The sequence below is a fragment of the Nomascus leucogenys genome, chromosome 9 (genome assembly GCF_006542625.1).
Source record: "Nomascus leucogenys isolate Asia chromosome 9, Asia_NLE_v1, whole genome shotgun sequence".
NCBI lineage: Eukaryota > Metazoa > Chordata > Mammalia > Primates > Hylobatidae > Nomascus > Nomascus leucogenys.
This window is the reverse complement of record NC_044389.1, coordinates 61,383,297-61,406,996: the sequence shown is the minus strand read 5'-3', so window position 1 is coordinate 61,406,996 and position 23,700 is coordinate 61,383,297. Positions and strand designations below refer to the sequence as shown.

The 23,700-nt window shown below is 40.0% G+C and overlaps 1 protein-coding gene across 2 annotated transcripts in view; it reads right to left on the bottom strand.

Annotated features, from left to right (window-relative positions):
- Nucleotides 1-23,700, bottom strand: part of ANXA3 (annexin A3) — a 59,196-nt gene that overhangs the window by 16,023 nt on the left and 19,473 nt on the right. For both annotated transcript variants that reach the window (XM_003265796.3, XM_030819039.1), the window contains exons 3-7: nucleotides 21,489-21,576; nucleotides 15,608-15,702; nucleotides 12,476-12,589; nucleotides 8,389-8,479; nucleotides 3,118-3,197 (exon numbers count right to left, since the gene is read on the bottom strand). In XM_003265796.3, the coding sequence (XP_003265844.1) occupies nucleotides 3,118-3,197; nucleotides 8,389-8,479; nucleotides 12,476-12,589; nucleotides 15,608-15,702; nucleotides 21,489-21,576 (468 nt within the window). The remainder of the gene's footprint in view (nucleotides 1-3,117; nucleotides 3,198-8,388; nucleotides 8,480-12,475; nucleotides 12,590-15,607; nucleotides 15,703-21,488; nucleotides 21,577-23,700) is intronic.

Genomic DNA, 23,700 nt, shown 5'->3' with positions numbered 1-23,700 from the left:
TCAACAGACATCTCACCAAAGAAGACAAACAGGTGGCACATGAAAAGATTCTCAACGTTATATGTCATTAGAGAATTACAAATCAAAACAATAAGATGCCACTACACAACCTATTAGAAGAGCTCAAATCCAAAACACTGACAACACCAAATACTGGTGAGAATGTGGAGCACAGGAACTCTCATTCACTGCTGATATGAAAGCAAAATGGTACAGTCACTTTGGAAGACAGTTCTGCAGTTTTTTAATAAAGCTAAATATCTCTTACTGTATAATCAAGCAATTGCACCCCTCGGTATTTAATTAAAGGAGTTGAAAACATGTCCACACAAAAATCTGCACATGAATGTTTACAGAAGTTTTATTTATAATTGCCAAAACTTGGAAGCAAACAAGATGCCTTTCAGCAGATAAAATAAATATTCTATACAATGGAATATTACTCAGTACTAAAAAGAAATGAGCTATCAAGCCATGAAAAGACGTAGAGGAACTTTAAAGGCATATAGCTAAGTGAAAGAAGCCAGCCTGAAATGGCTACATACTGTATGATTCCAACTATAGGACATTCTAGAGAGGGCAAAACTATAGAGACAGTAAGAAGATCAGTAGTTGGTGGGGAGGAAGGTATGAACTGGCAGAGCACAGAGGATTTTTAGGACAGTGAAACTACTCTATCATACTGTAATGATAGACATATGACATTATACATTCATTAAAATCCATAGAACTATATCACAGAAAGAGTGAACCCTAATGTAAACTATAAACTTCAGTTAATAATAATGTATCAATATTCATTCATCAATTGTAATAAATACACATACTAATTAATGCAAGAGTGAGACCTTCTCTCTCTCTAAAAAAAAAAAAAAAAAAAATTAGCCGAGTGTGGTGGTGTGCACTTGTGGTCCCAGCTAGTCAGGATGCTGAAGTGGGAGGACTGCTTGGGCCCAGGAGGTCGAGACTACAGTGAGCTAAGATCACACCACAGTTCTCAAGCCTGGGCAACAGAGCCAGATCCTGTCTCAAAATAATAATAATAATAATAATAATAACAATAATAATAATGGAAAGGAGAGAGTAGAAGAGGGTCATATGAGAGCTATCTGTACTTTCTGCTCAATTTTTCTATAAATCTGAAGCTGGTCTAAAAAGTAAAGTTTATTAAAAAAAAAAAAACCTCAAAGGCCGGGTGCAGTGGCTCCCACCTATAATCCCACCACTTTGGGAGGCTGAGGCGGGTGGATTGATTGAGGTCAGGAGTTTGAGACCATCCTGGCTAACATGGTGAAACCCTGTCTCTACTAAAATACAAAAATTAGCCGGGTGTGGTGGCGTGTGCCTGTAATCCCAGCTACTAGGGAGGCTGAGTCAGGAGAATTGCTTGAACCCGGGAGGCAGAGGTTGCAGTGAGCCGAGATCGCGCCACAGCACTCCAGTCTGGATGACAGAGTGAGACTCTGTCTCAAAAAAGAAAAAAAAAAAGTCCTCAAAGATCCCCAAACCAACTGTAATATTAAAGGCTCTATGGTTTAAGTGGGGTGTGTGTGTGTTTGTGTGTGTGTGTGTGTGTGGTATGTGTGTTCATATACAAATACTTAAGCACATTATAGAAAGACAGGAGACAGAACCAAAACACGGTATTGCCTGAATTATTTGGCAAATTATAGGTGAATGAAACATTTAGCTACAATAGTTTAAAATGAATTTGTTCCTATTTTTAAACATTAGGCCCTTGTATGACTGTCTGATTTTTGCCTGGTTTCTTTTCTGTGCTGCTGATACCCTGCTGCTGTTTGCTTTCTTCTTGTTCTCTTTCACTTACACTCTGCTCCAGTGACATAAATGCTGATTATCATTGGTCTTAATATAATACTAACCACTACCACCCTGTGTTGATCACTAAGTACTTCATATACTCTCTCTTAATCTTCATAACACCCTATGAGTACTTGTTAGTATTTTAGTTTTACAGATATGAAAATGAACGCTTTAAGACTTAAAGAACTTGTCCAAACCTACAAAGCTAGTTGGCAGCAAGAGATTCCAGCCCTCTTTGATTCTAGAACCCTGTCCTAGAGCCCTACTCTATACTGCCTCCTGTGGGTGGGTGCGTTCATGTCCATACACAAACAGATGTGCACTTAGGAATATATACCTCTGAGAGCATATGTTTGCAGCAATGCTTCATAAATTTGGTGTTGTGGGTTCAACCTTCATAAGGTTTTCAAATTTAAAGTAACTGAAACCATAATTTAGAGAAATCGCTTCCTAATGGCATAATGCCTCACTTTGACAGGTGCTGTTTCAACCGTGAGGCTGAGACTGTTGTTGGGATTTTCTCACATTTAGGTGCTATGTAAATCAGCTGAAAGAAAATTGGTGCGCTATGGTTTAAATCACGTTCTCTCTTACACACAGCTGTAAATACATCTCATCCTTGCCCTTACCATCTTTCTGATAAAAGTCATGAGCCTTCTAAAAAGAGAAAGCAAGGTGTGGCCTCATTAGGTCACATAATGATTAATAGTTTGTCAGCTTTTCCAAGGTGGCAAGGCTAAAATTGCAGCAATCATTTTCTTTTTTTTTAATCCTGAGACTGATGCTCAATTTAATTCCCATCTCTAAAGATAATTCTTCTGTATCATGCTTCCTATTTAATTTAGAAGCTAACAAAAGAAATATTTATTCTTTGGAGTCCAGAAGAAAATAAACCTGTTCTTTAAAATGGAGACACTTATAATGGAAATAAATATTGTATGTCAGATGATGTATCGGAATGTCTTCTAATGTCAAAATTGTGAAACCTGACCAAAACACTTCCATTTATTGACTCAAATAAGTTTTCTTTGTTGTTACATCATTATGTATGCTTTTATGATCTTGGTTAAACATTATATTGCTTGGTGGCAATGAAAATGTAAAATGAACAAACCATTTCATAAGGAAAATTGTCTCAGTTTGGTTATTTTTAAACTCCCTAAAAATTATTATTGAGCATGCAGCTTACTGCATTTACTCATTGTCTCAGTTTGGTTATTTTTAAACTCCCTAAAAATTATTATTGAGCATGCAGCTTACTGGGGAGTTAGAAAATAAAAAATAAAACCTTACATCTGCCAAAGTCAACAGAGCTTTCCGGAAGTCACCAGATGTTTCCGAACTAATGTCATCTCCAAGACTCTTCTTGTATACTGAAACCAAATCAGAATGACATTAAGCCTTAACAAACTGAAAAATACGATTATAAAACAGAGAAAAGTTTAAATGCCAACACTAGCAAAGAATGGGTATGTGATAAGATAAATCTTGCCCTTTTATTTAATTTCTTCATGCTTTTCTGTTGTGAGATGGTACATTCTTCTTGTAACTCTTACTGCACTGTGTTGTGGTAGATGCAAAAGAATAGAAAGAGTTGTCATTCTGGAGCAAATCTTGGTTTATTTCATCTGACAATGGCACTAAGGGATGCATAGTGGAAAAGCTGGGGTGGATGAGCTACTAGTTTGCCTTTCAATTTCCATTCTGGCCATCTTCCATACTAAGAGAACCCTAACCTTAAGCAAGAAATAATGCACACAGCTTAAAAACTACTTTCTCAGCTTTCCTCTTAGCTAGTACAGTTCTATAACTTAGTTATTCACAATGAAATGAAGGCAAACAAATCTCCTTAAAGGGATGGGGCCATGTTCATCTTAGTCCTTCCTCCATCCGACTGCCTTACATGTGAACTGACATCTGCATCTTGGGCAGCCATCTTGGACTGTGAAGATAAGGACCACTTCTTAGTGATGGCATAAAAGTAATCAAGAAGAAGCCTGAGTTCCTAAAAGCTTTGAGTAGCTGTCATACTAGACCTAGAATTGCCAATGTCTAGACTTCTATATATGATAAAAATAAACTTCTACCTTTTGTAAGCCACTGTAACTTTTCTGTTTTATCGAATCTAACTCTAATCTTAATACATATAAGTAAACCATATTTTTTAGTATCTCCCAAAAGTAAGAAAGCTACCCGAAACATGCCATTTCTCTTTATAAATGCCAACTGTGTGTTTATATATTTTAGTACTGACTAGTTGTAGCCCGTTTTGCATGGCCTGTGATGTGCAGTGCCCATCAGTCTTAAATCTCTGTCTGCCCCATCCATGGGGTGGTGATTCTCTTGGAGCCACTATACCCCTCGTTGTAGGTGACACCACGTGGATATCTGAACTCTGCATCATTCTCAAGAATTCTATAAATTAGCCATACTAGCCATGAGAATTCTCATCTATTTAAATCAATGAAAGACAATTATAGAAAGTGATATGAGATTATCCAACAGAAAGAACTGCGTTGAGATGGAAACTTCTTCAGCATGATTTTAGTAAGTCTCTTTTTTATGAAATCTGCAATTTTTCAAAGCAATTCATACAAGCAAAATCCACCAAAAATGTATGTTATTTTTCTAAATAATAATATTTAGTAGGTACCATTAAACCTAATGGTTGTGATATTGTTACATCTATCCTTCATTCTAGTTAGATAAAAAACTTTAAATTTGAAAATATCAAGTAAAAGAATGAAGTTTCCATTTGTTAGAACTTGGAGAAGTATTTTGTAATTTTGGAATCATTTAGATGAGACTTTATAGGTCATTTCACACAGCCTCTCCCTTTCCTTCAAATATTTTGTGGGATATTAGACTAAAAAATTATTTCAACCTAAGTTGACAACTACTTTATCCATTTTGAGGCATAGTAAAGTATAAAATTAGATAGACTATTTTAACAGTACAGGTGCCTGGACTATAACTTTGAGTTCCTGATCCCTGTTTCAGTGTTCTCTCACACACCACTGACTTTAGAATACCGAAAAAAGTTAAGAATTTAGATCTCTCTTTCTTTAGACTCTATTGTGCCACTGTACTGGATAAGCTCTAGAAGACATCTGGTCCCTTTATGAGGGCCAACATGATAGTGACTTCCTGAACCCATTGTATCTTCTCTCTTAGGGAGCGAGTGACACAGAAAAGGAGACAAAGACAATAGAATAACAAGGAACTGAAAGACTCCTGGAAATAATGAAGAAAACGGTAGCCAAGAATAACCAAAAGCTAGGCACAAATATTTATAAGCCTTGGGTAGACAAACACCATGTGGTAAGGGAGGGGATGTTACTTGCTGGTGTCAAGAACATTGGAAGCAAAAAGGAAGAGGAACAGTTACCGTCACGGAAAACATTAGCACGGGGAGCAATGGATGCCTGCTGCCGAGAGACTGACAACACAACTGCGTCCCTCGGGTAGTGCTGTGACTTGAATCTCTGTAAAGCTTGGCTATGCATGATTGAGACAATTTCTTTCTTGATCTTCTTGTGTATCATTAATCTCTAGTAACCAAGGTAACCTTGATACAGTTGTATCCCTTGTAGCCTCAGAGAGCATTACTCACATAGAAATTGAGGCTCTGGTAACTTTGTGCTGTTATTGTCTGTCATATTTGCACAACACTATCCTGAATGGTAAAAGTTTCACTTGGCTCTTATGACCTTAACCTCAATTTTGAGGACACTCATTTAATAAATATTTGCACTTATCTGCCCCACTGTTCTTAGAACTGAGGATAGAGCAGTGAACAACATAGACAAAAGTCTTCATCCTCATAAAGCTCACATCCTGGAACTGTTTGTACCTAAATGCTGGGCTCCAGGGATCTGTCACAGGGCAGGCTCACTTGGGGTGCAGCGTCTAAGAAACACCAGAAAATACCAAGCCAACTTGGGAAACAGTGCCTGGCTCTGATGGGCTTTGTAAAATTTGTAAACCTTGTTGAACTGAAATATTTTAAACACCTAAAACATACCCTTTTGTGCATTAATGATTAAGCAATTCTCTTGTCTACTTCTTTGTGTACCTGCTCCCTATTAGGTTCCACCAGTACTGGGGAGTAGAGGGGGACTGGAAGGCAGGAGGTGGAAAGAAGTGCAAGCTATTTGATGGCTAATCATGTCAGTGTCAACCCAGGGAAGGCTGTTCACCCTGACAGCAGCAACTGGCTCCAGGTTCCTAGAACAAGTCACTTTGACCCCCAGGTAGGTACTGGCTCCAGCCAGATGGAGCCCTCTTTTCAGAGATCTGAACTCCTGCTCCTTAAGCCTCTGCTCTGAGCCCCTGAGGTCCCAACATCAGCCAGGCATGTCCCTCATTCTAACTTCTAGTTTCTGACAACCTCAACCTCTTTCCTTTGTTGTCTCAGGTCTGGGAGGTTATACTCTGCATGAATCCTTTTGTTCCCTTTTTGCTTTTTCAGTCCTCTGAAAGGTGTTTAGCAATTCTTTTTTTTTTTTTTTTTCCAAGACAAGGTCTCACTCTGTCACCCAGGCTGGAGTGCAGTGGCATGACCAAGGCTTACTGTGCCCTCAATCTCTTAGACTCAAGCGATCCTCCCACTTGGCCTCCTGAGGAGCTGGGACTGTAGGCATGCACCACCACACCTGGCTAATTTTTGGTATTTTTTGTAGAGACGGGGTTTTGTCATGTTGCCTGGGCTGGTCTTAAACTCCTTAGCTCACGTGGTCTGCCCACCTCAGCCTCCCAAAATGCCGGGATTACAGGCATGAGCCACTGTGCCCCGCTTAAGCAATTCTTTTGAGATGGAATCTCATTCTGTTGCCCAGGCTGGAGTGCAGTGGCATGATCTCGGCTCACTGTAACCTCTGCTTCCTGGGTTCAAGCAATTCTCCTGCCTCAGCCTCCTGAGTAGCTGGGACTACAGGTGCATGCCACCAAGCCCATCTAATTTTTTTTTGTATTTTTTAGTAGAGATGGGATTTCACCATATTGGCCAGGTTGGTCTCGAACTTCTGACCTTGTGATCCGCTGACCTCAGCCTCCCAAAGTGCTGTGATTACAGGCATGAGCCACCACGCCCGGCCCTTTAAGCAGTTCTTTATATTACATTCTATCTGTCAAAATACCTAGTGCTGTTTCTGTTTTTCTGATTAGAACCCAATTAGTACATCAATAACAAAATAGTCACCTGTCATTGAGGTATTTACCTTCTAACAAGAATCTCCCAAAGCATCCTCTTTAACACCCACCTGAGGACCAATATGTACTCCTTCTTTGGACCTCTCCCACTGCAAAAGCTCCTATGACACAACTGACCTCTGTGAGACACAAACAGAGAAACTGTGCCTCCCTTAAAGTACTTGGAGAGGGTTCTATGGGGCCGTTGAATAGTAAAGAATTGGGCTGGTCTTATTCCTGATTCCTGGGAGGTAAACTCTAAATCCTTTGGATTTCCCAAGTCATAGGTGTGTCTTTGTTATTCATGGTTGGTCTCTTGGTCTACAGCTCAGTTATGCTAACAAGATGACTCAGAATAAAGGCTGGTCACATTAAAAAGATCAACCATATGATTAAAAGGTTGAGGCTTTGAGCCACAATATCGGCCTGACCTCTGGGGAGTGTAGGGGGACTGGAGATTGAGTTCAATCACATGAACAATGGTTCAACCAATCATGCCTATATAATGAAACCCCAATAAAAACTAAGGCTACCAATAATCAAGTGAGCTTGCTGGTTGGTAATGATATGTCAATGGTCAGGAGAGTGGAAGCTTCCACTGGACCCTTCCAAATATCTCCCTATGCAGTCTATGCATTTGATTGGCCCTGATTTGTTTCCTTTATGATAATACCGCTTTGTGAACACAGCACTTTCTGGAGTTCTGTGTCATTCTAGTGTGCTATTCAACCTGAGAGGGTAGTGAGAACCCTGAATTTGTAGCCAGTTGATTAAAAGCATGTGTAGCCTGAAAACACCTGAGCTTGTGGGCTGGTGTCTGAGGTGAAGGTAGTCTTGTGGGGACTGTGACCTTAACCTGTGAAGTCACACTAACCCTGGGTAGTTACAGTCAGAATTACATGGCAGAGACTTTCTAATTTTACACAGCCAGCAGACTATTAGGTCTTTAGCTACTTCTGTTGAATCCTCATGCTCAACACATCCTCTAAATTAATCTAATTTCCCACACCCAAAATTGTGGATCTAATCTGAGTGATTTTTAACGCCTAAAAATAAAATACGATTTGAGTCTCTTACATTGATGAAAATGGTTAATTCAATTAATGAGAGATTGCTCAGAGCAAAATCCACTGCAGCTGTAATATTATAAATGTAAAGCATTAATGCTATTGTTATGTAGCAGTCTCTAGCTCAGATCATATTCCAATTTTTCCTGGAAACTCACAGTTTTTAGCTGATTTTAGAATGTCTTCTCCTTTCTGTAAGTCTTGTCTTCTCAAAATGCCTCATGAAGAGATTGATAGGATTCTGGGAAAAGCAACATTGGCTCAAATACATGTGAACAGTGGTGAAGGTAAGCAGAAAATAAGACACCTGTATAATAGGCTTGAGAGATCTCCTTCATTTGCCTGCTTGTCCTGGTAGTTAAGATTTCAATCAAGGCATCTTCATTTGTTCCAGCACCCTAAAAAGGAAAAGAAAATCTAATTTTTAGAACACTTAAATAACTTAATCTCATGCCTTTTGGTCTTATTATCTTGTTTTACATAGATGAAAGGACACTTTTGAGTAAATCAATACAAGGTTTTCTACTGCACTAAAGTAGTTTTCTATTTTTCCATATATTTTAGTATTAACATAAATCATCTGGAATAAAGTGACATCAAATTTTTCACTCTAGTGTAAAAATCAATTGAATAATTCTAGAAAGAAATAGTATAAAAGAAAAAGCCTGTGTCATTCAAGATCAGAAGTGACAGTCTAACAGGATTAACCTTACCAACACTCAAACATTCCACTATGTTTAGAAAAGGCTCTACAATACTTTTGAATGATTTCATCCTTGCATTACTGTACTGGGTCTATCAGCATGTATCATTCTCTTCATACAAGGAGCTTTTCAAATCCTCAGTAATGTGCATCAAGGGCCTGGCTGGCATGGGGATTAATTACCTCTCAGCCCTGTTTATATCAAGGTCACTGAATCACACTGTGACTCCAAGAAAAGTCATGTACACTAAGACTTGATCGAATAAGGCCAGTGCAGCATATGAACAGAGACTGAATTCTGTCTCTCTGTAGCAGAGATCTCTAGTTTACCACAGTATCTCTTTTGTCTTTCTTACTTAGTAATAGAGCCCCCAACTTTTAACTTGGTACATAGCTACCCATATAAAGGCTATGTTTCTCAGCTTCCTTTACAGTGAAATATGTCCAGTAACTAAACTCTGACCAATGGGATATATACAGAAGTACCATATGCATGCTCAGGGAGTGTCCTTAGAGTGAGGGAGTAAACCCTTCTTTGTCCTTGACTCTTTTGAGTTGACTGGAATGAAGACATAATGGCTGGGTCATGAGCTGCCATCTTTAGCCAGGAAGTGAAAACCATGGGTTAAAGATGGCAGAGCCTCAAGAGAGAAGGAGCCTGAGTCTCTGATAATGGTGGTGCCACCACAGCCTGGATTTCTTTTACGTAAAAGAGAAATTGTTCTAATACTTATTGGTGAATCTAATCCTTACAATTACACCTGCTAAACCCTCCCCATTGGGTAGCCATAGAGAAACAGTGCTCAGATTTCACTTCAAGAGAATCAGCTGCAAAGAACACAGTTAGCTAACAGCCTCCAACTGCCACACCTTTGGATCTATCAGAGTTCACACTGAGGTCACGTCCTCTCCAGGTGGCTGTCAGTCAATTACTGTAAACAACAGGGGTACTGGACTTGCGCCCAACATAGAACTCCTCCAAAGGGCAGTCTTTGCTCAGGGGCTCCCCAACAGCCTGCCAAGGCTTTCTCGGAGCTTCACTATGCACTGAGCCTCTTCCTAATCTCAGCCTACTTCCTCTCCTCTCTCCTCTCACAGGGGTCAGGCCTGCACTGCAGTCTGAAGGTTCACCCCACCTATCCTGCTCTTCTCCTCTTTATCCTTCACAGGCGTTTCTCACAATAAATCTCTTGTACATCAAATTCCGTCTTGCCATCTGCTTCTCAGATGCCCATATGTCCTCCACAGAAAAGAAGATAACTCCATTCCCTGATGGCAAGGCAGAATATGGCTTATGCCTCAGATCTAGGCTCCCTTCTTTCTCCTCCTTCCTATTAATTAATACATTGAGCACTCACTTCATTTCAGGAGTTGCTCTAGGAACAGAAGATATAGGCCAAGACCCATGAGGTTCCCTGCCATGGTGGAGGTTTCCCTTTTAGTTAGATGAAAAAAGATAATAAACAAATGGATTTTAAAAATAGACAAGGCCAGGTGCAGTGGCTTACACCTGTAATTCCAGTACTTTGAGAGGCCGAGGCGGGAGGATTGCTTGACTCAGGAGTTTGAGGCCAGCCTGAGTGACATAGCAAGACCCTGTCTCTACAAAACAAAAAAATTTAATTAGCCAGGTGTGGCGTTGTGTGCCTGTAGTCCCAGCTGCTCAGGAGGCTGAAGTTGGAGGCTTGCCAGGGAGGTTGAGGCTGCAGTGAGCCATAATTGCACCACTTTACTAGAGCCTGGGCAATGAAGCGAGACCTTGTCTCAAAAACAAATAAATAGACGAGATACTTTTAGACAGTAATAAGTGCAGTTAAGAAAATATATTTGAGTGAATTAATGGAAAATGTATGGAGGAAAAGCATTCCAGATGGAAGAAACATCATGTATAAAGATCTCAAAACAAGAATAAGCTTATGATGTTCAAGGAGCAGAGAAAAGGCCAGTGTAGCTACATCATTAATGGGTGAGCAGGAGGGGGTATGATGGTCAGTTTTATGTGCCAACTTGGCCAGGCTATAATGCCACTTATTCAATCAAACACTAGGTGTTGCTGTGAAGGTATTTTGTAGATATAATTTCAGTTTATTATCGATTCACTTTAAGTAAGGGAGATTACCTTTCTTGGCAGACCTGATCCAATCAGTTGAAATGCCTTAAGACCAGAGGCAAGGCTTCTGTTTAGAAGATTCTTGCTGTGGACAGCAGCTTCAGCTTGTGCCCAAGAGTTCCAGCCTGCCTTTCCTGACAGCCTGCTCTACAGATTTTGAACTTGCCTAACAAGTCTCATAATCATGTAACCAATTCTTCTTTCTTCTTCTTCTTCTTTTTTTTTTTTTTGAGACAGGGTCCCAGGCTGGAGTGCAGTGGCATGGTCATGGCTCATTGCAGCCTAGACCTGCTGGGCTTAAGTGATTCTCCCACCTCAGCCTCCCAAATAGCTGGGACTACAGGCGTGAGCCACCATGCCTGGCTAATTTTTAAAAATTTTTTGTAGAGACAAGTTCTCACTATGTTGCTCAGTTTGAGGCTGGTTGTGAACCCCTGAGCTCAAGTGATCCTCCCACCATGGCCTCCAATTCTTTCCAATAAATTTTTGTTGTTGTTGTTTTGAGACAGGGTCTCACTGTCACCCAGACTGAAGTGCAGTGGCACAATCACAGCTCACTGCAGCCTTGAGCTTCTGGGCTCAGGTGATCCTCCCACCACAGCCTCCCAAGTAGCTGGGACTACAGGAATGCACTACTATGCACAGCTAATTTTTTTAAATTTTTTGTGGAGACAGGGTTTCTCCAAGTTGCCCAGGCTGATCTCAAACTCCTGAGCTCAAGCAATCTACTTACCTTGGCCTCCCAAAGTATTGGGATTACAGGCAAGAGCCGCAGCACCTGGCCTTACAATAAATCCTTTAACGTCTATGTCCTGCCTATTGGTTTTGCTTCTCTGAGGGAACCCTGACTGATATAAATAGAATTTTAAAAAGTCACAGAGTTAGACAGGAGCTGCACTATGTTGGGTGATGAAGGTCATGATAAGGAGCTTGGAATTTAAGTATACAAAGCCATTGGAAATTTATGCAGGTAAATAGCATAATCTGATTTTTAAAATAAATTAATAAAAATAATCTTGGCTATTCTGTGTAGAACGAATTTGAGGTGGGCAAAAATGGAGGCAAAGGGACCAGTTAGAAGCCTATTGATATGGACCAGTCAAGAGATGATGGTGGTCAGACTAGAACGGTAGCAATGGATTTTGAGAGAAGTGCACATATTTATAATGGATTTTGAGAGAAGTGCACATATTTATAATGGATTTTGAAGTAAAACTAATGAACCTGCTGACAGATTTGGGAGCTAGGAAGGGTAAGAGAAAACAAGGCCTGAAGGATAATGCTGGGTTTTTAACTTGAGTGTTGGGGTTAATGATAGTGCCATTTACTTTCAATGATGACAAACTAGAGAACTTGACTCTTCATGTCAAACAAAGGGTATGACAAAATTCTTCCAGCCCAGGAACATTTGGGCTTAAGGTTCTACAACTGTTCCCTATTTCAGAGTCATTCTACCACTGGGAGAGTACAGACCAAAATGGCATCCAAGTCCACCCATCACAAGTGTGCACTGCAAGAAAGTCACTATTTTTGATGACTCAGTCAAACCCTGGGCAGAAATGGCTTGTGGGGGGCTCATACCTTCATGGATTTCTTTAGCTGCTTTGCATCAAAGACTGCTGGTGGAGTCACTAGGGCCACCATGAGATGCTCAAAGTGGCCAGAGAGATCACCCTTCAAGTCATCTTTCAGCTCCTAAAATAAAAAAACCAAGGAGAAAAATGTGAAATACTTTTCTCTTTCTCTAAAGTCACCTAGTGAAAGATGAACATATGTATCAAAATCAGACAAAACATGTCCATCCACAGGGAATAAACAGAAGTGTTGAAAATATTTCTATGAATATTAATCTGCATTTTCTAATTACTCCCAAATTGTTCTGTTTTGTAGAGGTTTTTTGAAGGAGAGCCAAATGGGAGGATTCCATGAGTGCCACAGTTAGGAACTGTATTCAAATGCATTTCCTAGGTCCCCCAAGCTTTCAGTGCTTAGATTGGGGTAAGGGAAGAGGAAGAGGAACCCTTGTAAATTCACGCCCAGCTTCACTGGGAGGTGCTCTATTTCTTGGTGTCTTGCCTCTCAGTAACTCCCAAAGAGCTCCAAAAGGAAGGGGAAGGGAGGACAGTGGCTGGTCATTTGTCTCTGGTGAGAATGTGGAACTAGGTGGCATCAGAAGCAATTTTCTGGCAACAAGTAAGGAAAAAAACTCCTAAGTGTGGAAATATATTAGACTTATTTTTTCTGACAAATAATAATTGTACTTATTCATAAGGTACATAATGATGTTTCAATACATATAATGTATGGTAATTAGATCAGGGTAATTGCATACCCATCATCTCAAACATGTAACTTTTTTTGTTTTAGGAATATTCAATATCCTCCTTCTAGCTATTTGAAACTATATTATTGTTAACTATAGTCATTCTACAGGGTGATGGAACACTAGAACTTAGCCTCTTACAGACATTACCTATTGATATTGTTTTGAGCACTGTTTTCACACCTAAATACAGTCCATGTCCCCTGCTTAAAGGGGGGTAACAGAGTTTCTATTTTCAATATTCAATGGCATAATACTGAATAATGTTTGTTCCTGCTCCTGATTATTTTCAGCCCTGAAATAGAGGCTGGTAGCCTCTGAGCCTGCTGAAGCGCTGTGGGCACAGACCGACACAACCACCCTCCTGGCGGGTGCAGCAGCAGCATGTTCCTGCTGAAACAAATGGGATTGCATTCAGTGTTATCAGCTCTGCTTTAATTGCCGCAGTGTTATTTTCCTCTCTAAATGGTAAATTTCACTACCATCTGTCCTCAATCCAAGCCACTGCAGCTGAATCTTACTTCACAGCTCTCACCCTATTCCACTGTGAGAAATGTTTGCTCCCTCCACCTCCATCTTTCTTCCATATTTTGGAAATACTGAAAGGCCAATAGATCATTCACCTTCTCTATATGTGAAAGTGTTGTCTTGCCCAGAAGCTAGGCAATTCATTCAATTCAACAAATGTTTTCTGGGCACCTGCTCTGTGCTAGGCCTTTAAAGGTAAGTTAGACAAAGTCCTTATCCTAAGACATTCTGCCTCATGGGAAAAACAAATATTCAAAGACAAAATTTCAATATGATATGTTATCTGATAAAGGGAGCTCAGAGAAGCGTGTCTTAATGGAGCCTGGGGGCCTGGAGAACACTCCCAGGAGGTAATTCCTGAGGTGCCTGTGGATGGTCACTAGACCCTCTCAACAGTTGGCCAGGTCTGTTTGTAACTTTTCCCTCCACAGTTCATTATCTACAGCAGCCAAAATAATCCTTTAAAAATAAAAACTGCATTATATTATTCCTCTGCTTACAAACCTCCAGTGGTTCCCTGTAGCCCTTAGAGTAAAATCTAAACTCTACCAAGACCCGAGGCTTAGCATGTTCTCAACCTATCTCCAGCCTCATCTCTTTCTTCTGCCCCCTTCACTTTCTACATTCCTGCCATATTGGAATTCTTTATTTCTCACATATTCCCAGTTTCTTTTTGCTTCAGGGCTTTTATATTTGCTGTACCTTAAATACTATCTCCTGATCAAGTAGGGCAGAACCCCTAGTATTGTTTAGGCTTAGTGGGGAGTAAGGTAACAACCCCTCACTGACATTCCTTCATCACCCTATTTGCAGGAGCCAGTCACCAGTCACTGTCTATCATATCAACCATTTTAATTATTTCATATCACTTATCATATCTGAATTATTTTTATTTACTTGTTTATTATATTCTAATAGAATGTTAGCTCCATGAAAGAAGGCAGGATGTGCTTTTTGTACCAGTCTATCTCCAATGTCTAGGATATCTCCTAACACAGATTAGTACTCAGAAATAGGCATTGGACAAATAAAGTGTATAGCAAAGACCAAGTCTTACTTTTACTTTTTCCTTTTTTTCTTTTGAGACGGAGTGTTGCTCTGTTTCCAGGCTGGATCAATCTCGCCTCACTGAATACTCCACCTCCCGGGTTCAAGCGATTCTCCTGCCTCAGCCCTCAGCCTCCCGAGTAGCTGGGATTACAGGCATGTGCCATCACACCAGGCTAATTTCTATATTTTTAGTAGAAATGGGGCTTCACCACGTTGGCCAGGCTGGTCTCAAACTCCTGATCTCAGGTGATCCACCCGCCTCGGCCTCCCAAAGTTACTTGTTCTTATATAGTTTCTGCTAATTACCAAATTTTCATTTGCTGAATAAATTAAACCTATAACTACATAAATATTTTAAAATTAAAAGAGAAATAAAAGGTTATCTAAGACAGAATTAGGTAGTTTGCCTAGTAATTCTTTGCTGTGGAGGGCTGCCTCGCGCATTCTCGGATGCTTGTAGCATCCCTGACCTATGCCTACTACATGCTAGAAGTACGCCCCACCATCCTGTTTGTGATCATCAGAACATCTCCATTCATCCCAAATGTCCCCTGGGGAGCAAAATCACTTCTGGTTTAGAACCCACTGGGCTAAGGCAAACCTTATCCTACAGGTGAAGAAACTGAAGCCCAGAAAGACCAAGTAAGATGCCCAAAGCCAGTCATCCAGTTCAAGGCAAAACCATGACTCAGATTCCAGGCTCTGACTGGATGCACAGGGCATCTTCTGTTACACTGTGGGCATAACCATGTGGGAGCGACCATGGTACATTAATGATCTCTTTACTGCCTGTCGTGTTAACATGACCTTACCTTTCCATATGCCACTTGATATTCCTTAACAATCAGCTGCCTCTGTGCATTTGACCTCTCAGTCAGAATGCTGATGAGCATTTTCTCATCAGTTCCTAAATGAAACAAAAGTTATTTTACTCAATATTTATGCTCAATATTTGTCTTGAACAAAAGCAAAATGATCAATGGCCTGAGACAAATGCAGAGAGTAAGGCATTTTAATTTCCAGCTTCTCACCTGGTTGGAATCTTTATTTATTTATTTATTTATTTTTGTTTTTCTGAGTTTTGGCAAAGAAGTTAACTTTATTTGGATAGTTTTGGGGGAAGGAAACAATCATTGTCTAAATACTCCTTTCTTTCTGTACATCAGACAAAAGAACATACTACTTTTGAACTTGACTTTTTTACCTTTATGAGGTTTGGTTACTGTCTTATTGCCTTTTATCTCTCTCTCATACTTGATATCAAAATATTTCTTCCTCTGGAAAACAGGAACCAACACTTATTGAGAATCTGCCCTGCATGAAACACCCTTTTATTCATTGCCATAGTTAATATTCACAGGGCCCGCTGTACTAAAGATGAAGACACGAACTTATCTTCCTTGCCAAAGTCACACAACTTCTGAGTGGTCCAGCAAGAAGTTGAACCCAAATCTCTGACCCCAAAACATATATTTCTATCTCTGGTCCACATCTCTCTCATGCATTTCTTCCACATCTCTCTGTCTCTTCCTTCATTTCCTTCCTTCCTTTCCTTCCTTCCTTCCTTCCTTTCCTTTCCTTCCTTCCTTCCTTTCCTTCCTTCCTTCCTTCTTTCCTTCCTCCCTCACTCCCTCCCTTCTTCCCTCCTTCCCTCTCTTCCTCCCTTTCTCTCTCTCTCGCTCTCTCTCTTTCTCTTGTTGCCCAGGCTGCAGTGGCACGATCTCGGCTCACTGCAACCACCACCTCCTGGGTTCAAGCGATTCTCCTGCCTCAGCCTCCCAAGTAGCTGGGATTACAGGCATATGCAATCATGCCCAGCTAATTTTTTTTTCATTTAGTAGAGATGGGGTTTCACCATGTTGATAGGCTGGTCTCGAACTCCTGACCTCAGGTGATCCAGCCGCCTCAGCCTCCCAAAGTGCTGGGATTTCAGGGGTAAGCCACCGCACCTGGCCTCTCCCATGAATTTCAAACCCATATACAAAATGAATTGTTTGTAAGCGAAAGGTAACATCAGGCCAGGGCTGATGCTGGCCTCCCTGAGAATGACCTCAAGGTCACTCTTATCTTGATGACTACAGTAGCAAGATAAACATGGAAAGTTGTGTCTAATTAATTTCCCAACCCACGATGATACCTGGTTTGGGAAGCTGTGAATTGGCTTGCAGGCCTAGAGCATGCATTACTAGAGAGGTATAAAGGAGCACCTGGAACTCAATGCTCAACTTCTTTGTGTCAAGGTGACCCTCACAGACCTCATCTACACACTTCCATGTCAGTGGTACATAACTCACATCAATGATGAAGCAAAAGCTTCTGTATACTTGGTTAGCTGCTGGGCCTCCCAGTGAAAGATGCTGCCTTTCTGTGTCTTTGGTTTTATATTCTTATACATAGTTAAGTAAATACTGAATCAGATTAAAGTGTATTTGTGCTCTGTGGGTCTGAGTACCAATTTGGACCCATCATCTGTGTACTGTACCCAGCATCTGTGTCAGTACACTACTGGCCACCACAACTGCACAAGTATCTGAAATTCAGCGTGTTCTGGGTGGAATTTATTGTATTTCCTCTCTGACTTGTCTTTCTTTCTGTGTTCCCTCATCTACAACTATGGACATAGTCTTCTAGGCAAAAATCCTGGGAATCATCTCAGATTCCTTTCTTTATCTTATTCTCTATATTACAGCAATGATCTGCATCTCTTAAATTTGTCGTCTCCTCTGCCTGCCCTCTGCCACTGTGTCCTTATCATATTTTACCTGGATAACCTAAATCGCCTCCTAATGTGACCCCCATAAAATTATTCCTGTACACTACTGCCTAAGTAAATGTTTAAAAATACAATCTGATCATGTTATCCCCTTGGCTAAAATTCTAATGGCTCTTTGTAAGCTTCAGGATGAAGTTTAAGCCCCTTAGCTCGTATATCAGCTCGTTATGATCTCTCCTGCCTTATGTCTTTGTTCTCATTTTCTATCCCCTCTCTGCATCTCTATAACCTGTGCACCTAGACTACAAATATACCAAACTGCCTGCAGTTTTGTGTAGTTTGTATGCCTGGCAGTTTCTCATCTCTTATTTTTAAACATGCTCAAGATCAAAAACTAAGCCAAGATGCCTCAGGTTCAGAGACTGGGTCTGACCTATCCCTAATGCAAACACCATTATGATACCTGATTCTGACAGAACGTATCAGAAGTGGTGCTCATAAACAATAACCTCCTTCTTAAAGGAGGCCTGTAAGCCAAAGTGCAAATTCATGAGGAAACATAATGTTTAAAAAGAGGTGACAGAATTTAAAGACTATTAACTTCATGAAACAGTCTACTCAACACTAGATATAAATAGGGCAATCAGGCTGGGTGCAGTGGCTCACATCTATAATCCCAGGACTTTGGGAGGACAAGGCAGAAGTACTGCTTGAGCCCAGGAGTCCAAGACTAGCCTGGGCAACATAGCAAGATCCCGTCACTACAAAAAATTTAAAAATTAGGCACACATTGTGATGAGCACCTGTAGTCCTAGCAATACCAGAGGCTGAGGCCGTAGGATCCCTTGAGCCCAGGAGTTTGAGGCTGCAGTGGGCTATGATTATGTCATTGCACTCGAGCCTAGGTGAGAGAGCAAGCCCTTCTCTCTTAAAAAAAAAAATACGGCAATCGAGATAAATGAAGAAATAACTTACATTGAAAAATGGAAAAAAAAACCTCAAACAGGCAGAAATAATATTATATTGATATAAAGTTCTAATATAGTATATTTATGGAATTTGACAAGCTGATTTTAAAATTCATAGAGGAGGACAAAGAGCCAAGAAAAACCTTGCCCAGTAGATATTTAGTGTCATTATAAAATCCTAATAATCGTGACAATGTGGTGTTGGGAGAAGCAAATAGATAAATGAAGCATAACAGAGAAGAGAAAAATAGGGAAACATAAAACAGAGGTGACATTACATACAAATCAGTGTGAAAGGATGAGCTCTTCAATACATTGTTCTGGGACAATTAAACGTCCACATGAAATAGAATAAAATGAGACACCCTAAATACCATTCATGAACATTAATTCCATGTAGATTAAAGATCATAATATGAAAAATAAAATTTCAAAACTTTGAAGAAAAAATATAGGAGGATATCTATCTTTATGACTTCATTATAGAAAAGATTGAATAAGCATAAATCCTGGACAAAAATATTGGTAAACTTGATTTCACTAAAATTTAAAACTTCTATGCAATAAAAATTGCTGTAATCAATTGTATTAATCTGTTTTCACATTGCTGACAAAGACATACCCTAGACTGGGCAATTTATGAAGGAAAGAGGTTTAATGGAGAACTTACAGTTCCATGTGGCTGGGGAAGCCTCACAATCATGGCAGAAGGGAAGGAGGAGCAAGTCACATCTTACGTGGATGGCAACAGGCAAGGAGAGAGCTTGTGCAGGGAAACTCCACCTTATAAAGCCATCAGATCTCGTGAGACTTAGTCACTATCATGAAAACAGCCCGGGAAAGACCTGTCCCCATGATTCAAACATCTCCCACCAGGTCCCTCCCACAACACATGGGAATTATGGGAGCTACAAGATGAGATTTGGCTGAGGACACAGGGCCAAACCATGTCAACCAATGTTAAAAGAAAACCATAAACTTATAGGAAATATTTTCATAGCTTGTAATATTTTTTTAAAAGTTTGTAAAGAGGAATTATAAAAAAAAACTCTTGCCAATCATAAAGAAGACAAACCAACTGAAAAAAATAGATAAAATCTATTTTATATTTTATTGACATATGAAAGTGGAATCAGATGCACAAGTGAGGATGCTTAACTGCATCAGTCATTGGAGTAGAGAGAGGAAACAAATGCACATGCAGAATAAGGTACCATTTATACCCACTTAATTAGAAAAATGGAAGAGTCTTACTATAGCAAGTGTTGGTGAGAATATGGAGCAAAAGGAAGTCTTGTACATTGCTGAAAGGAATGCTAATTTCTACATTCATTTCAGAGAGCAGTATGGCAAAATTTCTAGTTAATTTGAAGAGAAGCATCCCCATCAATGTGGAAATTCCAGTTCTTGTCATATTCTAGAGAAATGCTAGCAAATATGCACAATGAGACATAAGAGAAATATTCATTGCAGCATTTTTATATTGCAATATAAAAGAATTGCAGGCAATTTAAAGGATCCATCAGTATTCCCATCTTCTGATATAGTGATGCAAGAGACTAGCATGCAGTTAAAATTAATGCACTAGAGCTAACCATATCAACATGGATAAATCTCAAAAATATAATGTTAAGGGATAAATACATATTGCAGAAGAATGTATACAGTATGATTTCATTTTATGCTGTTTGAGACCATGCAAAACAATATGTACATGTATATGTAGTTATGGTATTAAAAGTTTCATGTGAGTGAACTCTAATTTGGGATGGTGTTTATCGCTAGGGAAAGGGGCAAGAGTGAAATCCAGGAAGAACTGACGAGATTGTATTGGTTTTTTGTTGTTGTTGTTGTTTTGTTTTTGAAATAGACTCTCACTCTGTCATCCAGGCTGGAGTGCAGTGGCACAATCACAGCTCAGGGCAGCCTCAACCTCCCTCGATCAAAGTATCCCCCTACCTCAGCCTCCCAAGTAGCTGGGATCACAAGCCCAAGCCATTATGCCAAGCTAATTTTTTGAGTTTTTTGTAAAGAAGGGCTCTCCTTATATTGCCAGGCTGGTGTTGAACTCCTGGGCTCTAGTGATCCTCCTGCTTCGCCCTCCCAAAGTGCTGGGATCACAGGCATGAACCACCATGCCCAACCAAGGGGGCCATATTTGTAATGATTTATTATGATAATTATTATTGTTGTTGGTAGCAGTGGTGGTGGTGGTTAGATAGGACTAATACAGGGTGGTCACAGGAGAACAGAAAATTCCAGGCAGCAGTTTCACATGACTAGCAAAAGGAAACTGTTGAAATAGCTGCAGAAACTAGCTGTGATATGACCCTGAAAACCCATAGTGTGGATCAAGCTGCTAAGACCCACTGGACCCAATATGGCACTGGATTTGACCTAGGATTCTCCTAGGATCTCATTATATGCTAATTAACATACTCAATTACACACCCACCAGTGCCATGGCAGTTCTGGAAACACCGACATTTGGTGAAAAAAGGGGTGGCACTACAGTTCCAAGAAATCATCTTTTTCCTGGAATCTTCATTACTATTCCATCCCTTGGTTAAAGAAACCCATAAAGGCAACAGCCCCAAACCCCCTTGTGCGCGACTGTCTCTTGAGTACATTCACACTCCCCTTTCCTGAGTGTATACTTTTCACTTTGCAATAAATCTCTGTACTTTCAGTCTTTTTTGAGCCATCCTTGAATTTCTTCTCTAGATGGTGTCAAGAGTCTGGATACCAGCCAAGGTTGAGATTCCACCGGCATTTGGGGATCTCCCCTAGACCACCAATATCAGCGGTAGTTTTTAATATTAAGTAAATATGATAAATGTTAAGATTTAATAAAACTGAGTTCTCTATATATTTCCTCGTTGTTTCGCAATTTTAGAAAATTCCTGACAATTTATCAAATTGAGTAAGCCAATCTGAGCAAACTGAACTTTTAGATTGTAACTTGCCTGATTTGCTCCAACATTAAGAAAGGAATTGTAAAATACCACTCACCAATTCCTTTGATTGCTTTCCAAATAGCTTCAGCATCCACTGATGGGCTAAAGTCTGGATAATCTCTTACTGTTCCTCGGTGTCCAACCTAGAAGGAAATAATTGAAAGTCCCATTGGTTCAAAATGACATCTTTCTTGTATTGCACATGCATATTCCTTCATGCATATGAGAGGCATATGACAAACCCATAATTCGCACACCTTCCTACCACTTCAGGAGTGGCTCTGAAATTGCCTTTGGAAAATTATGACAGAGAAATCTGACATGGTTAACTCCATCTTGCTTCTAGCCTCACAGGCTGGCTATCTTTGCTCATTCCTGGGTGTGGGGCAAACTAACTTCAGGAGGAATTTAGTTTATAGTTTAAATGATACTAGCTCTTTCCAAAAGCTAAACTACCCTTGTAAAATTAATGAAAGTCTACCAAGTTAGGAGGGTGAGAGGGGACTGAATTTTACTAAGATGTAGGCATAGTTACATAATTATCTGCCATTATTCTGGAGGTCACAATATTTGCAACCTCCCCAATTACTCTTGCAGATAACATCACTATTATAGAACCTACAGTTGGCCTTTTGAGATGTCTTTTAGGCTTTTGCATTTCTGACTACTGGACAGCCCCACCCAGACCAGCAACTCCTCTGGTGGCCCCCATTTAGAAGCAGACTCAGCCTACAAGGACTGTTTTCTATACCCCTATAATTGCATCTCCAACCAATCAGCATGCCCCTTCCCTAGCCCCCTGCCCACCATTTTAACCTTGAAAAACCCCTAAGTTCTGAGCCTTCAGGGAGATTGATTTGAGTCATAACTCTGTCTCCCACATGGTGTGGCCAGCCTGGCATAAATTAAACTCTTTCTTTACTGCAATGCGATGGTCTCAGTGGACTGATTTTGTCTGTGCAGTGAGCAGGAAGAACCCATCTGGCAGTTACAGTTCAAGTGACAGTCTACCCCCCAGACATAGGGAATATGATATCTACCCCATATCTCAGGAGTCCTCTTTTTCTCTTGTGTAACAAATTACAAATATAAAACATTGGTTTTCTAGAGCAGTACGTTGTGTTAATCTTGGTGACACTGAAGAAAATTTGTTTTAAAGTAGCATTTGCAGGAGAGCAACGAGAAAGCTGAAATTTCCTAAATCTTCTTGTTTTTCAAGTGATAATTCAAAGCTCATCATGGCATCTCACACAGAAGTAACTGTGGTTTACAGACTTCAAGATGTTTTAATTAATGTTGACCATTGTCCTTGGGGAATCCAAGACTAAATGATCCATAAATGAAAACCCCCTTAGGACTGTCTGTTCTTAAGCTTTGTTTAATGAATGTGCAATTAGAAGACCTTCTAAAAGCTCTGCTGACATCATAGATCTTCAGAAATTGCAAGGAAGTAAAAAATGCCACACTACTAATTTTAAGCATGTAAATTAGAAGCATGTCAGTAAGCTGGGAAAGACCATAATACAGAAAAAATATTTTAAAATTGCTTATGAGACTAAAGAAGGACAGCCACAAAGATGTTGAGAAAAATCAAAGTAAATGTAGATTTATATGGTAGTTCCTAACTTCTTGAATAAAAATCTGTCTTTACAGTAATAACATTTCCTTTTTAAACAGCATTTTTCTGTCCTGTTACTGAATAGTATTGGCTCTGTTGTCTTGTATTAATATGACTTCATTTTGGCTCTCTTGAAGGGTTTAATATTTTCATGGAAGGACATTATCTGTCACATTAAAGTGAATGGAAAATTAGTGTTCTGGCACAGTAAAATATGATAGTCTGCTGATTCATTAGATTAGATTGAATAATTGATTTCAATACACTCAAACACTGTTTAATCTTATAGCACCCAAAATAAGAACTTTAGAACCTAGAAAATAATTGCAAGTTAGAAACTAGTTGTGAATGTTCCTGACCTGAAGATACCTGTAAGAAACCAGTCACTTTAGTCTGGGCGTGGTGGCTCACTCCTGTACTCCCAGGACTTTCGGGGGCCAAGGACAGAGGATCACTTGAGCCCAGGAGTTCAGGGCCAGCCTGGGCAACACAGTAAGACCCCGTCTCTACAAAATATTAAAAAATTACCAGGTGTGGTGGTGTGCAGATGTGGTCCCAGCTACTTGGGAGGCTGAGGTGGGAGGACCACTTGAGCCCAGAAGGTCAAGGCTGCAGTGAGCTATGATTGTGTCACTGCACTGTTGTCTAG